A 14,776-nucleotide genomic window follows, 5' to 3' on the forward strand; every position below is an offset into this window, starting at 1 on the left:
TATATATATATATATATATATATATATATATGGATGTGATAAAAACTTAAACTATTAACAAGAATTCGAGAATATCGTATTTCTTATGGATGGAATTATATAAATTACCACAACAAATTTAATTTTTCCTTTTAACTTGTCCAACTCTCAAATCAGTTGATGTACTTTTCCAAAGCTTTTGTTAATCTTCCATTTCTAGACCTATAAAGGCAAGTTTTGAATTATAGTTAAAGTGATTTAATTTTGTCATGTAAACCTAGAGAATGAAATCATTGAAACAAGCTGCCCACCTGGGTAAGTTGCTGCAGTAGTTACTTGTCAGCTGTAGGTTCTGCCTCCTATTTTTCTCAGAGTGGAATATTTCTCTGATGTTTTCTTCCTAAAATTAATAGTGTCTGGAAGCTTTCGTCTACGCTACGACACGATGACAATTTCCCTTGTAGTTGTCGTGCTGAAAGAAAGTTACACAATTTTTTTTTATTGTTTGCTGGAATTTGATTAAGCGTTGCAACGAGAGAAACCGCAAATTACAATATTGTAAATCCAAGTTGCCAATTGGCAGCATACAACAATGGCATACACAAATTTAATTAATTATATTGTATAGTGTAGAATGTTGTGATAAACCGATAGAAATGGGCATAGGCACCTCTTGCTTTTAGCATCCATATGAATGATTTCTCGATGGGCCTACTAGTAATATAATATGCATAATCATATTATTGAAAATTTAATTAACTGTAGATCCATTCAAAGTAAATAATTAAAGGGTTTAAAAGCTTCAAGTTTGATGAGTTCTGCAATATCTATTAGACTAAGTTTTGAGCTTACATTTGCTTTTTCTCCTATTCCTCTACCCTTCAAATATCTCCATTATGTTTGGCTTGATCACTTTTTTATAACTTGATAAGTCTAAACGGGGGCTTATATTCAGATTATAGCTTTGGTATAGCTTGTGAAATTGGATTTCCTTATCGCAAAAAAGCATGGGTTGTCATGTCAGCTACATGGCGGACTTTCCAACCAACAAGATGCCTAAGTTATCTTAAGGCTATAGCCATAGGTCTATGAGCATGAACAAGGCAAGATCGGATCCCCACAAAAAGGCAATTTCCAAGAAGTGTGTGATTGCAATGTCTTTGTGGGCAATCCACGAAAGCACCCAATGGCTATTCGTGGCCACCGTGCACTGCAATGCCTTATCTAGAGCGGCAGAAAAACTTTTGAGTATCCTTGTCAAATGTCAATTTATTAACATTGTATTTAAATTGCAAATCTTTTTGTTCCTTGTATAAAGCAATTAACGTTTTAGTTGCAATAAATTACAACTGTTATGCAACTTAGCCTAGTTGTCAGTAACATAAGACATTTTTATTTTGTAATGATTGATGAAAATGATGGTTATTATTTATCTTAGTACATGAACTAATTGAGTTAGCCTTTGAAAGAGTAAACACTAATTGAATTAAGTTTTACACTCAACCTCCCCCCCCCCCCCCTTAGTCCTAAAATTATTATCCTATTACACAATTGTTCTTTAATCACATCATATTCTTGATTCCTTTAAATTAAATAAATGTTCCCTATAACTCTTCAATTAATAGCTATGTTGTATCCTTTAAGAAGTTTAAGGTAAAAGGTTTCATGTGTCGGGTTCCCTGTTAGGTTCATAGGCTTGATCCAACCGAGTCAAAAGTTAGACATATATTTTAGTCTTGAATCTATTTTATTAATAAAATATTTTATTTAATTTTAATTTTAGAATATATTTAAAAATACTTAATCTAATATATAGTTTTTTAGTATTTAATAATAAATTTAAATTTTTTAGTAAGATCGAGTCAAAATCCGAATTTAAATTTTAAATGAATTGAGGCTGACTCAATCATAAATAACTTTAACTTAAGTAAAAAACGTTAAAACAAAATAGATATGTATGATATGGAGAGGCTTTTTTTATTATTTTTTACATGAAATAGAAATTTTCAAAGGTAAAATAAAAGATTTAGGGAAAATAATTTTGGTTGGAATGAGGCTAAAGTGTCTTGGCGGTTATGAGAGGGATTTTAACAATCAAACAAACAACCGCCACGTGACTTGTCTATTTGATAATTAATGATTCTGCAGCGTTAGATTCACAATCTGGGTTTTCACTTGGACACGTGGTCCATAGAAGGCGGAATTTGTCCGAATCAATCGCTGTCACTGAAAATCTATTCTTGACGTTGTCAGCCAATATTTTGGCACCATCTCCAGTTCTTTTTCATCGTAGCAATTCTCTTGCCACATACCAATGCGAGTTGTGAAGGGGAACTAAGATACTAGCAACGATAACCCATTTGCAATGGAGAAAAGCCCAAACCACGTTTGGGCTTTCTCATCTTGACCCACACTTTATTTTTTATTTTTGTAAATTTTGTAATAATGTAAATATGTTTTTAATATAAAAAAATTAAACAAGTTAAAAATTTTAAATATTAAAACATTTATTTGGAAGGAAAAGTGCAACTTGTAACTGCTAGATGGGAGTCCACTGTCAAGTAGTAGCGAGGAACATGTTTTAGTAAATAGAATCTGGTAATAAGGTATGGTGATTGATATAACCAACCAAATATCATGTAAATATGTTATAAGAAAACGTTTTACAATTTGTTAGTATTATTATGGGTAAAAAATCCTAATTCTTTAACTTTTAGTTATAATTTCATATAGATCTATTAATTTTTAAAATAAATAATCCGTTTTACAAAAATATTTTTCATTAAATATATAAATTCAGCCGTTAGTCAATCGTTAATATTTTCGTTAATTTGATGACGTGAAAATGTTAAAAGAATAATTTTATCTTTTATTAATTTTCAAAATTATCACATTATATAGACTATAAATTTTCATTTTTAATTTTTTTCTATTAAAAAATAACTTATCCCCTACCTCTTCTCGCAGTTGGAGCGTCAGATTTGTGCTCCTTGGGGAGTGCGGGGGTGGGGGGTGACCGATCAGGAGCATTGCCAGCTTACATAAAAAGAATAGTTAAAAAAGGTAAAAGGAATAAAGGTATTTTTGACATTTTACATTTATCTGTTAATGTTATTTATATGTTTGAAATGAATTATTTATTTTGAAAATTAATAAATTTTTGTGAAATTATAAGTAAAAGTTAAAAAAATAAGAGTATTTTATTTTATTATCATATATGTCCAGTGATAGTCCTATTGCCGAACATAATATTCCAGCACATATGAATAGAATGCGACACTTCGTAGTCCAAACCTTTTTTTTCCATTGATTAAAAACGTGCAAACAAGCACAAGCCAGTGCCTAATCATATGCTCTACACAATGGTATTAAGTTAAAAAGATCCAATTCATTTGATTTATTATTATTCTGTTTATTTAAATTAGTTCAATCCAGTAGGGTAATGACTCCCCCCCTGTGTCTTTGTTGAAAAGAAGTTATAATTTTTTACAAATACCAAAACAGGTCTTGGGAAGAGTATTAGTGGCACGATACTTTTCAGCCTTGTCATCAATGGCAATTTTCCCTTTCTCACGTTGAGCTTCGATGGATGCCTTTTTCTCTGCTACCGTCTTCTGAACTTGAGCTTCCTTATTTTTCAGTTGTTCTATTTTCAGTTTCTTCAGTTTCTCTGCACTTACCTGATCATCATACACAACCTTCATGTCACAAACTTTTGACATATATTTATATTTACTTGGTTATGTTTTTGATGCAAACAAGTTGGGGAGAAAGAGAATTCAAATAGTTATATAAAGTAGCTTTTACCTCAATCATTTTTGATTTGGCCTCGTTACATGCTTTCATTTCCTCCTGCCAGGACTGAGTTTCAGCCATCTTTCGATCCGCTCTGTTCAATAAGTTTTGTTTAAGTTATAAAAGGCTAAATTACTTCATTCCCCCCCACAATCCTTATTACAGGGTTCAGACTAGATGTAATCAATTTACTTACTTGTGATCTACTTTTGCCTTTTCTCTTTCTCTCCAAGCGTTAATTTTCGACTCGAGTTGTTGTGTATTAATTCTTTGAAGCTCTGACATTAAAGAAGGGAAATTCCCAGAGTAAGCTTACAGATGTTAAACATCATTTGGCCAAACGAATTTCTTTGTTTAGATTTTTTAAAATTTGTATTTAAATCCAACAACAATATACTATAAAAGACAAAGAAACAAGCATTGTACCAGAATTCTACAAGCTTTAAAAAAAATCCAAACCGAGGTATACTTTTAAAGGGGAGGGAGAGGGAAGTAATTAATCCTGCATCCTCTCCTTTTTTATATTTATATTTTGGGTTTTGGAGCAAATATTGACCTAAAAAAGAAGGGTTATAATAAGTGGAACTATACCTTTGTCCATTGTAGAACCTTTGGAACTCTCCATCAGTTTTCTTTCACTTGTGTTGATTTTCTTCCGTACGATGGAATGATGGCGGAATGAAAAAGAAAGTTGTAGGAGACTCTCTGCTGCTTTTATCAGCCTTGTTCGTGGACAGATTTAAACTGAACAATTATGATTAGTAATCACAGGTGAAAACAGGCATGCATGCAGATTAAAATCAATTAACCCAAATTCAATTTTCTCATGATTCACGTGTAACAATAATTTCTAAATTATCATACTGAAGCAAATAGAATTTCTACCATACGTTTATAGTTTGACATTTTAAGTAAGCGGTCACTGCTGATGTGTATTTCCTTTTTGTATATAGAGATTTACACCTTAGGAAACAATTACAACAAAGCTTTTATTATCATAATTACACGTGTTTTTTCTATTTTAGCTCATCAAAATTTGAAAAATATACTAAATTTTAGATCATATGAACTGTTAAATAAAGAGATTTGTTTTGTGAGCGTGAAAAAATATGATTATAAATTAAATTATATCTCACGAGAAGATTCTAATTTAAATTTTCCAAATATAACATAATGCAAATCTCATGCTTAGAGAATAAATCATAATAATGGTCTATTGAATTGCCACTATTATTGATCACAAATTTATGTCTAGAAATACAAACAATAGATATATCCATTCATCAATACATAGATACGGATATAACATCAAATTATATAGCCGAATAGCTGTTGTCATCTTCGGAAGGAGCCTTGGCGAAAACTGTAAATATTACGAAGGCTCCATATAATATTGTGACAACGGCTGTGAAGTTTACAAGGTATGCCTCAGCACCATATTTAGCAAGGCCTGAGTTCTCAAGGAATGTAAGCTTCTCCAGGAACCCTATGGAGGCGTTGCCAATGGCCAAGATGTATACAAACAGTCCCAACAGTACGTGCCAAGGAAGCGATTCGCTTCTTAACCCGGCTGATCCTCCAGGGTAGAAGAAGACGAGAAAGCCATATATCCACTACAAAATTACATTTTCCCTTTCAAAATCATTTTCTAAAAGAGAACAATTGCGTTCATCATGCTTAAAAATCCATGGAGTGTAATATCCAAACGAAAACAAAAAAGAAAAATCCATTGAGTGTTATGAATGAGCAAATGGACTCACACCACATAATTCGTCAGAGCCAAGCCCAATTGCTCAATGGCAACCTAAGCTTAACCCTTCCATTTGGGCTTCAATAAGCCCAATTTAAACCCATGTGTGCTCTACCTCTGCTTGTATAGCTTATCACTATATAATAATTCCAGAAAAGAAATGACAAGCAAAACAGGTTTAAACAAGTTAATGGAATGAGGTGATTCTATTACCTGAATGCCATAAAGAACAATGATTCCCATCCCAAGCCAAGAATGCAAGCTGTAGAGATTGACTATTGAACTCTCATTATGGTACTTGAACGCCGTATAGATACCAATAATGCCCAGAATTAATGCAATGGCATGGAGCACAAGATGTATCAACTTCTTCACATCCTTACTCAGAGGCAATGACTTGTAGCTCATAATGGCTGCATTGTGTGTTGTTTGGAGCATGGTTTAGTTTACTCAATCCAGGAAAACGAAATTCAGAAGCAATATATTTTTTTATCAACGGAAAAGGTGTGTTGGATTACCTTCACCTCCCAAGATGATGAAGCCAATCAACATCAATACAGGATGGAGCTGCAGAAAGAGTAAAATGGTTAGGCACATTTGCAGCAATAATTAAGGACTGCCCGAAATGTTTCACCTTTTTGCTTCCTTATTACGTTAAGAAGGGGTAAATCATTCTAGGATTCTTATTATGTTCATAAGGGTATTGATATTATTCAAAGAAACCGAAGAAACAAACACTTAGATGTCAAAATTCCTGGTGCATTCAACATGAAAGAGACATTGTTAAGAAGCCAGTCAAAATATTAAATGTTCAGACAATGAGAAAAATTTGGAATGCCAGTAATTATAATTGAAAATACTTCTATATTGATCTTCAATTTGTTTTTTCTTCTTTTCCTCCTTCCTCTTTTGGACACTGCAAAAGAGCTAAAGCATGAGAGAGTGATAACTTAGATAAGTCCGAAACAAACAAGCCTATCCACGGAAATCATGTGACAAACAAATTTGAGGGCTCAATTAATTAGTTAAATCCAAAGCAAGTAGATGGATACCCGGTTTAATGCATAATACTACTATATAATAAATATAAAAGCCTCACTAATGACATAATTAAACCCATAATCATAAATTTGTATAAGTTTTTAATTCGAATATATCAAGTCTCTCATCCTTCTTGCTCCTCTCAACATTATTTATTCTGAAAATATCAGAAACCACGTGGTAGGGTATTAATGTTTTGTAAAGTTCTCGAAAAGTTTCTGGCATTTATACAGAAAATGCCAAAAAGAGGCACAAGATAACCAAAAAAAAAAAAAAGAATTCAATTATAAAAGAAGGGTAGGTAGGTCTTCTACACGACAGACACGGGGGTAAGTATACCAATATAATATGTATGGTTTCAGCCCCTGTTCTGCATAGATGAACATTGACGACGCAGCACCAAATTTGGCCACAACAAAGGGGAATTTAGAACTAGCCCCATGCTCCAGCCCCCATTCAATTGCCCAATAACAAACCTTCCAAGTTGTTAGGTGATACTTACGGAGCAGCCTCTTTGAATATGAATTCGAAACTTTCGAATAGCAAACAAGTTTAGGGTTGGTTACAGAAATTGAGTAGTAGTAGTATTTCTTTCTAGGGGAATCAAATGTAGCTCTATCATTCAAAGAATTGTTCACCAGGCAATAAAGATATATTTAGTTGAAGACTTTAAAGCCTGGCAATGATCAAGATAATTTACAGGAAAATTGATATGCGGCCGTGTCAATTCACAATTGACTGGCATCCAGTACCCATAGCAGCAAAAAAGGGATGATCAAATATGAAATTCTAAAGAATGAAACAACTTGCCTAGTGCCAATTTGGAAAAAGGCAAAACCAATACTCTCCTTCATTAGTTTAGGGCTTAAAGTTTAAGATTCTATGAAATAATGGAAAAGATATATGATAGGGTGAGGGCAGAGTTGTATTTCTACTGTATAAATTATTAATTCCATTCGTCAAACTCAATAACAAACAGCCAAAGGACCATGAGTTTTCTGATGGACATGAACAGGGGTTGAGTGAATGAAATCACCCAAAGTCCCAAACCAAAAGAATATCATCAATGATTTAATCCGAGAGGAGAAACAGAGACCCAGAAACCAAGCAAAATTCCACTGGAAGCCATAACTGAGTTGATAAAATCAAATAAAAATTAAAAAAGAAAAAGAAAAAATTGATAGAACACCCTCCCATCACACACACACAACATGAAAGAAGAAAGAGAAGAAGAAAAGAAAGGGAGACTAAAAACTTACATTAAAGATAAGATTTTTGTTTGAAGAAGCCCAAGCTAATCCGCCTCTGAAGTATATGCACCAAACCAATACCATAACAGCAGCGGCAACCGCAAGCGCGTGCGGCACAATCGTCAAATGCAATGCTCTAATCGCCATATTCTCTCTGTCTCACGCTCTGTTTTTCTTCTTCTTCTTCTCCTTAGCTGTTTTAGACGACAGAGTGAATCAAAAACTGCGCAGCAATAGGATTTTGATAAATAAATAAAAAAAGGAAAAGACCTTGTAATTATATCATTTCCAGATTTGACTAATTGGCTTATGCCTCCTGTCCTGTTGTTTCAACCAGTTGTTCCTGGAGATAAGGACCGTTGGATGGAGATCTTTGATTCTCTTGGATTGATGCCACGTGGCGTGGGTTTCAATGGATTGATGGAGTTTCGTGTAGCGTGCATTCGTAGTCGCTTCGTGTCTCATCCTCGGGCCTTGGGCTTCACTTACCTCCCCTATCCTACGCCTTAAATATTCATTTTTCAAAAGCTGCATAAATCTAAAATGATTAGGGAACGAAGTTCAATTTCAATCATCCAATGGCAACTTTACAAAAAGTGTAGTAGTACTGATCTCCTCTGCCAGCCCTTTTGTAACCAATCCAAGTAACGTCGTATTGCCTTTGATTTGCGCACGGCCAGGCGACCACCTCGTCATCCTTTATTCCTTTTGCTCTTGGTTTGAATTTCAAGTCCTAAGATTCCATTGAAATTTAACAAATACATTTGACGGAAGGCCTGGAAACAACATCGTCTTTATACTGTTTATTGTAGGATAGCATCGTGATGGAAAATTTGCAGAGGCCCAGAGGGAATGGATAATGGATTGGAACCACGTAGAGGTGAAGTCATGTATGACATCATAATATAGGGATCAAAATCAATAGGAATCCAATCTTATTACTTGTAAAGCAAGTTCTTAGCTTAGCATCTCATACTTAATTGGTGGGGGGAATGAAAATAATGGCCAAGTTTTTGTCGGCTTAGTTGAATGTTGTGGTGAAGGACCCCACTTTGTTCTTTCCAGTCTTCAATGTCTATCAGTATCCGGGTCCCACTATCATTAACCCGAGTTTCTTCTTCATGTTAATATAGTATGATTTGTTAGTGTTGGATCGCCATTGGATAAGCATGTTTATGGTGTGTTAATTACGGTTATGGTAAGAAATTGTAAAGGTGCTACGTTAATATTTTGGCCTGGTTAAAAAGGAATAAAGACTAAATAGAGAAGCAATTTTTACGATGGAAGTCGTAATAAGGTCTATGTACATACCGACGAAGCTAATTTCGAACTCAATTCCAAGACCTAACGCGGTAAAAGTTTTGATTTAAAACTGTAAATATTACGAAGGCTCCATATAATATTGTGACAACGGCTGTGAAGTTTACAAGGTATGCCTCAGCACCATGTCTAGCAAGGCCTGAGTTCTCAAGGAATGTAAGCTTCTCCAGGAACCCAAGGGAGGCGTTGCCAACGGCCAAGATGTATACAAACAGTCCCAGCAGTACGTGCCAAGGAAGCGATTCGCTTCTTAACCCGGCTGATCCTTCAGGGTAGAAGAAGACGAGAAAGCCATATATCCACTGCAAAATTACATTTTCCCTTTCAACATCATTTTCTAAAAGAGAACAATTGCGTTCATCATGCTCAAAAATCCATGGAGTGTGATATCCAAAAGAAAACAAAAACGAAAAATCCATTGAGTGTTATGTATGAGCAAATGGACCCACACCACATAATTCGTCAGACCAAGCCCAATTGCTCAACGGCAACCTAACTCTTCCATATGGGCTTCAATAAGACCAATTTAAACCCATGTGTGCTCTACCCCTACTTGTATAGCTTATTACTTTACAATAATTCCAGAAAAGAAATGATCAGCAAAACAGGTTTAAAAAAGTTAATGGAATGAAGTGATTCTATTACCTGAATGCCATAAAGGACAATGATTCCCATCCCAAGCCAAGAATGCAAGCTGTAGAGATTGACTATTGAGCTCTCATTATGGTACTTGAATGCCGTATAGATACCAATAATGCCCAGAATTAGTGCAATGGCATGGAGCACAAGATGCATCAACTTCTTCACATCCTTACTCAGAGGCAATGACTTGTAGCTCATAATGGCTGCATTGTGTGTTGTTTGGAGCATGGTTCAGTTTACTCAATCCGGGAAAACGAAATTCAGAAGCAATATATTTTTTTATCAACGGAAAAGGTGTGTTGGATTACCTTCACCTCCCAAGATGATGAAGCCAATCAACATCAATACAGGATGGAGCTGCAGAAAGAGTAAAATGGTTAGGCACATTTGCAGCAATAATTAAGGACTGCCCGAAATGTTTCACCTTTTTGCTTCCTTATTACGTTAAGAAGGGGTAAATCATTCTAGGATTCTTATTATGTTCATAAGGGTATTGATATTATTCAAAGAAACCGAAGAAACAAACACTTAGATGTCAAAATTCCTGGTGCATTCAACATGAAAGAGACATTGTTAAGAAGCCAGTCAAAATATTAAATGTTCAGACAATGAGAAAAATTTGGAATGCCAGTAATTATAATTCAAAATACTACTATATTGATCTTCAATTTGTTTTTTCTTCTTTTCCTCCTCCCTCTTTTGGACACTGCAAAAGAGCTAAAGCATGAGAGAGTGATAGCTTAGGTAAGTCCGAAACAAACAAACCTATCCACGGAAATCATGTGACAAATAAATTTGAGGGCTCAATTAATTAGTTAAATCCGAAGCGAGTAGGTGGATACCCGGTTTAATGTATAATACTACTATATAATAAATATAAAAACCTCACTAATGACATAATTAAACCCATAATCATAAATTTATATAAGTTTTTAATTCGAATATATCAAGTCTCCCATCGTACTTGCTCCTCTCGACATTATTTATTCTGAAAATATCAGAAACCACGTGGCAGGGTATTAATGTTTTGTAAAGTTCTCTGATATTTATACAGAAAATCCAAAAAGGAGGCAAAAGATAACCAAAATAATAATAATAATAATTTAATTTTAAAGAAGGGTAGGTAGGTCTTCCACACGATAGACACGTGGGTAAGTATACCAATACAATATGCATGGTTTTGCAGAGATGAACATTGACCACGCAGCACCAAATTTGGCCACAACAAAGGGGAATTTAGAACTACGCCCATGCTCCAGCCCCCATTCAATTGCCCAATAACAAACCTACCAAGTTGTTTAGTGATACTTACGGAGCAGCCTCTTTGAATATGAATTCGAACCTTTCAAGTAGCAAACAAGTTTAGGGTTGATTACAGAAATTGAGTTGTAGTATTTCTTTCTAGGGGAATCAAATGGAGATCTATCATTCAAAGAATTGTTCACTGGGCAATAAAGATATATTTAGTTAGACTTTAAAGCCTGGCAATGATCAAGATAATTTACAGGAAAATTGATATGCGTCCATGTCAATTTACAATTGACAGGCATCCAGTACCCATAGCAACAAAAAAGGGATGATCAAATATGAAATTCTAAAGAATGAAACAACTTGCCAAGTGCCAATTTGGAAAAAGGCAAAACCAATACTCTCCTTCATTAGTTTAGTGCTTAAAGTTTAAGATTCTATTAAATAATGGAAAAGATATATGATAGGGTGGGGGTAGAGTTGTATTCTACTGTATAAATTATTAATTCCATTCGTCAAACTCAAATATAAACAGCCAAAGGACCATGAGTTTTCTGATGGACATGAACAGGGGTTGGGTGAATGAAATCACCCAAAGTCCCAAACCAAAAGAATATCATCAATGATTTAATCCGAGAGGAGAAACAGAGATCCAGAAACCAAGCAAAATTCCACTGGAAGCCATAACTTAGTTGTTAAAATCAAATAAAAATTAAAAAAAGGAAAAAATTGATAGAACACCCTCCCATCACACACACACACACACACAAGAACGGAGTTAATTAATTTTTATTGAAAAAGTCAAAAGTTAAGAAAAATAAAAATTAAAAATTTTTATAATTAATATATTGAACTTAATTATTAATAATAAAAAAATTTATAATATATAATAATTTTATATAACATATAAATTAAAAAAATAAAAAAATTATAATAATATTTTAAAAAAATTTTGTTCGATGATAGTAATATCTTTTTAATATAAATAATTAAATTATTTATAAAAAATTTATCATTTATTTTATTTTGAAGTTTCTCAATATAAATTATTAAAAAACTAATGTAATCAATATCTTATATTTTTATTTTATTATATTTAAGTTTATAATACTAAATATTAAATTATGATACATAAAGTATAAATAGTTCAATACGATATATAAAATTAATAATTTTTTCTTATACTCAAGATAATTTCTTTTCAACTAAATATAAAATGTAAAGCACATTAAAAATAAATATTTAAGATAAATTTTTTATATAATTAAGATTAATAAAAAATAATATATTAATAAAATTTTAAACAACAATCAATAATGCAACACTAAAATTTATATTTGAAAATTACATATATAATAATTTTTTAATTTTTAAAAATTAAAATTATTAAAAATAAAATTCACGTAACAAAAAAAAATTATGACAAGTAGGAAATATAATCTATATATCAAAAAAAATATAATTGATAATTTGTAAAAATTTAAAATATATGAGTAAATAAAATATAATTAAAAAATAAATAATAATAATATAAATAAAATTTTATTTTTTATAATTTTATAATATAAGATAAAAAAATAAGTGAAGTAACTTAAAAAATTAAAAATATTTTAAAAATTTGAATAAAATTAAATAAAATTTGTAAAGTTATTTTATTATTTTAAATTATATTAATTATTTAATAAAAAATTATTAAAAATATATAATATATAAAAATTTTCAAAAATTTTGAGACCATGCAAAAAGACGCTCTGCCCCTGCACACACACCGTAAAAGAAGAAAGAGAAGAAGAAATAAAAGGGCGACTAAAAACTTACATTAAAGATATGATTTTTGTTTGAAGAATCCCAAGCTAATCCGCCTCTGAAGTGTATGCACCAAACCAATACGATAACAGCAGCGGCAACCGCAAGCGCGTGCGGCACAATAGTCAAATACAATGCTGTAATCGCCATGATCTCTCTCTCACCCTCTGTTTTTCTTCTTCTTAGCTGTTTTAGACGACAGAGTGAATCAAAAACTGCGCAGCAATAAGATTTTGATAAAAAAAAAGAAGGAAAAGACCTTATAATCATATCATTTCAAGATTTGACGAATTGGCTTACGCCTCCTGTCCTGCTGTTTCAACCAGTTGTTCCTGGAGATAAGGACCGTTGGATGGAGATCTTTGATTCTCTTGGATTGATGCCACGTGGCGTGGGTTTCAATGGATTGATGGAGTTTCGTGTTGCCTGCATACGTAGTGGCTTCGTGTCTCATCCTCCTACCTTGGGCTGCACTTAGGCCCCCGGCCCTACGCCTTAAATATTCATTTTACAAAAGCTGCATAAATCTCAGATGATAAGGAGACGAAGTTCAATTTCAATCATCCAATGGCAACTTTACAAAAAGTGTAGTAGTACTGATCTCCTCTTCCAGCCTTTTGTAACCAATCCAAGTAACGTCGTATTGCCTTTGATTTGCGCAAGGCCAGGCGACCACCTCGTGATCCTTTTTTCCTTTTGCTCTATGTTTGAATTTCAAGTCCTAAGATTCCATTGAAATTTAACAAATACATTTTAAGGAAGGCCTGGAAACAACATCGTCTTTATACTTTTTATTGTACGATAGTATTGTGATGGAAAATTTTGCAGAGGCCCAGAGGGAATGGATAATGGATTGGAATCACGTAGAGGTGAAGTCATGTATGACATCATAATATAGGGATCAAAATCAACAGCAATCCAATCTTATTTCTAGTAAAGCAAGCTCTTAGCTTAGCATCTCATACCCTAATTGGTGAGGGGAAGGAAAAGATTGGCCAAGTTGTTGTCGGTTCCGTTGGATGTTGCGGTGAAGGACCCCACTTTATTCTTTTCAGTCTTGAATGCCTATCAGTATCCGGGTCCCACTATTATTACCGCTAGTTTCTCCTTCATATTAATTAATATAGATATAGTATGATTTGTTGGTGTTGGATGGCCTTTGGATAAAGCATGTTTATGGTGTGTTAATTACGGTTATGGTAAGAAATTGTAAAGGTGCTGCGTTAATATTTTGGCCTGGTTAAAAAGGGATAAAGATTAAAGAGAGAAGCAATTTTTACAATGGATGTCGTAATAAGGTCTATGTACATACCGACTAAGCTAATTTCGAACTCAATTATGTGGTAAAAGTTTTGATTTAGAGCTTGTTTGGTTTAGTTTTGTTTAGTTTAAAAGTTATTATAAAAATTTTATAAAAAATAATAATTTTTAAAATTAAGTTAAATCTGTTTGGTAAATTTACTTTTATAAGTTTTTTTTAATAAATAAGTTGCTTGATAAAATAATTTATATAAGTTTTAATTTTGATTAAAATTAATATAAAGAGTATTTAATAAATAATTTTCTATTAATCACAAATTCTTTCGTTCAAAATGAAAAACAGTTAATTTTATTTTTTTATTTATACAAAGTATAAAAATTATTTTTATAGAACATCAAATTTATAATTAATAATAAATCATATAAAAATGAAAACAGATAATGTTGAAATTATTTTTAATAGATAAGGATATTTTTAAAATAAAAAGAAAAATTTTCTTAAAAAGAAGCATATTTTTTTAAAAAAAAATAGAAAACTCCTTTCTGGAGCTTTTTTTAAATATCTTTTTCTAAAATTTTATTCTTTGAAAAAAATTAGCTTATTTTTTAAAAAGTTTCTCTAATTTTTTGTTTAATTTAATTTCTACTTTTAAGAGATGAATAAACTAGAAAAAAAAGTTAGATC

General features: G+C 32.4%; 2 protein-coding genes across 4 annotated transcripts; both read right to left on the bottom strand.

Moving 5' to 3' along the window:
• Positions 3,348-4,751, bottom strand: LOC108661368 (remorin-like). Its single transcript, XM_018117593.1, has 4 exons — positions 4,366-4,751; positions 3,971-4,052; positions 3,787-3,868; positions 3,348-3,659 (listed from the first exon to the last, which is right to left on the bottom strand). The coding sequence occupies exons 1-4, from the start codon at positions 4,397-4,399 to the stop codon at positions 3,456-3,458; spliced, it is 402 nt and encodes a 133-aa protein (XP_017973082.1). The 5' UTR covers positions 4,400-4,751; the 3' UTR covers positions 3,348-3,455.
• On the bottom strand, positions 4,971-13,576 carry LOC18605557 (transmembrane ascorbate ferrireductase 1). 3 transcript variants are annotated; one of them, XM_018117537.1, is made up of 6 exons: positions 13,132-13,576; positions 12,844-13,046; positions 10,086-10,134; positions 9,781-9,980; positions 9,188-9,437; positions 4,971-5,137 (listed from the first exon to the last, which is right to left on the bottom strand). In XM_018117537.1, the coding sequence occupies exons 1-6, from the start codon at positions 13,283-13,285 to the stop codon at positions 5,088-5,090; spliced, it is 906 nt and encodes a 301-aa protein (XP_017973026.1). In that variant the 5' UTR covers positions 13,286-13,576; the 3' UTR covers positions 4,971-5,087. The 3 variants fall into 3 exon arrangements, with proteins under 3 accessions (XP_017973026.1, XP_007038677.2, XP_017973027.1); XM_007038615.2 differs by lacking the exons at positions 9,188-9,437; positions 9,781-9,980; positions 10,086-10,134; positions 12,844-13,046; positions 13,132-13,576 and adding exons at positions 5,738-5,937; positions 6,043-6,091; positions 7,825-8,009; positions 8,086-8,506 and having other exon boundaries at positions 4,971-5,387; XM_018117538.1 differs by lacking the exons at positions 9,188-9,437; positions 9,781-9,980; positions 10,086-10,134; positions 12,844-13,046; positions 13,132-13,576 and adding exons at positions 5,738-5,937; positions 6,043-6,091; positions 7,825-8,070 and having other exon boundaries at positions 4,971-5,387.

The sequence above is a fragment of the Theobroma cacao genome, chromosome 3, assembly GCF_000208745.1.
Source record: "Theobroma cacao cultivar B97-61/B2 chromosome 3, Criollo_cocoa_genome_V2, whole genome shotgun sequence".
NCBI classification, from domain to species: domain Eukaryota; kingdom Viridiplantae; phylum Streptophyta; class Magnoliopsida; order Malvales; family Malvaceae; genus Theobroma; species Theobroma cacao.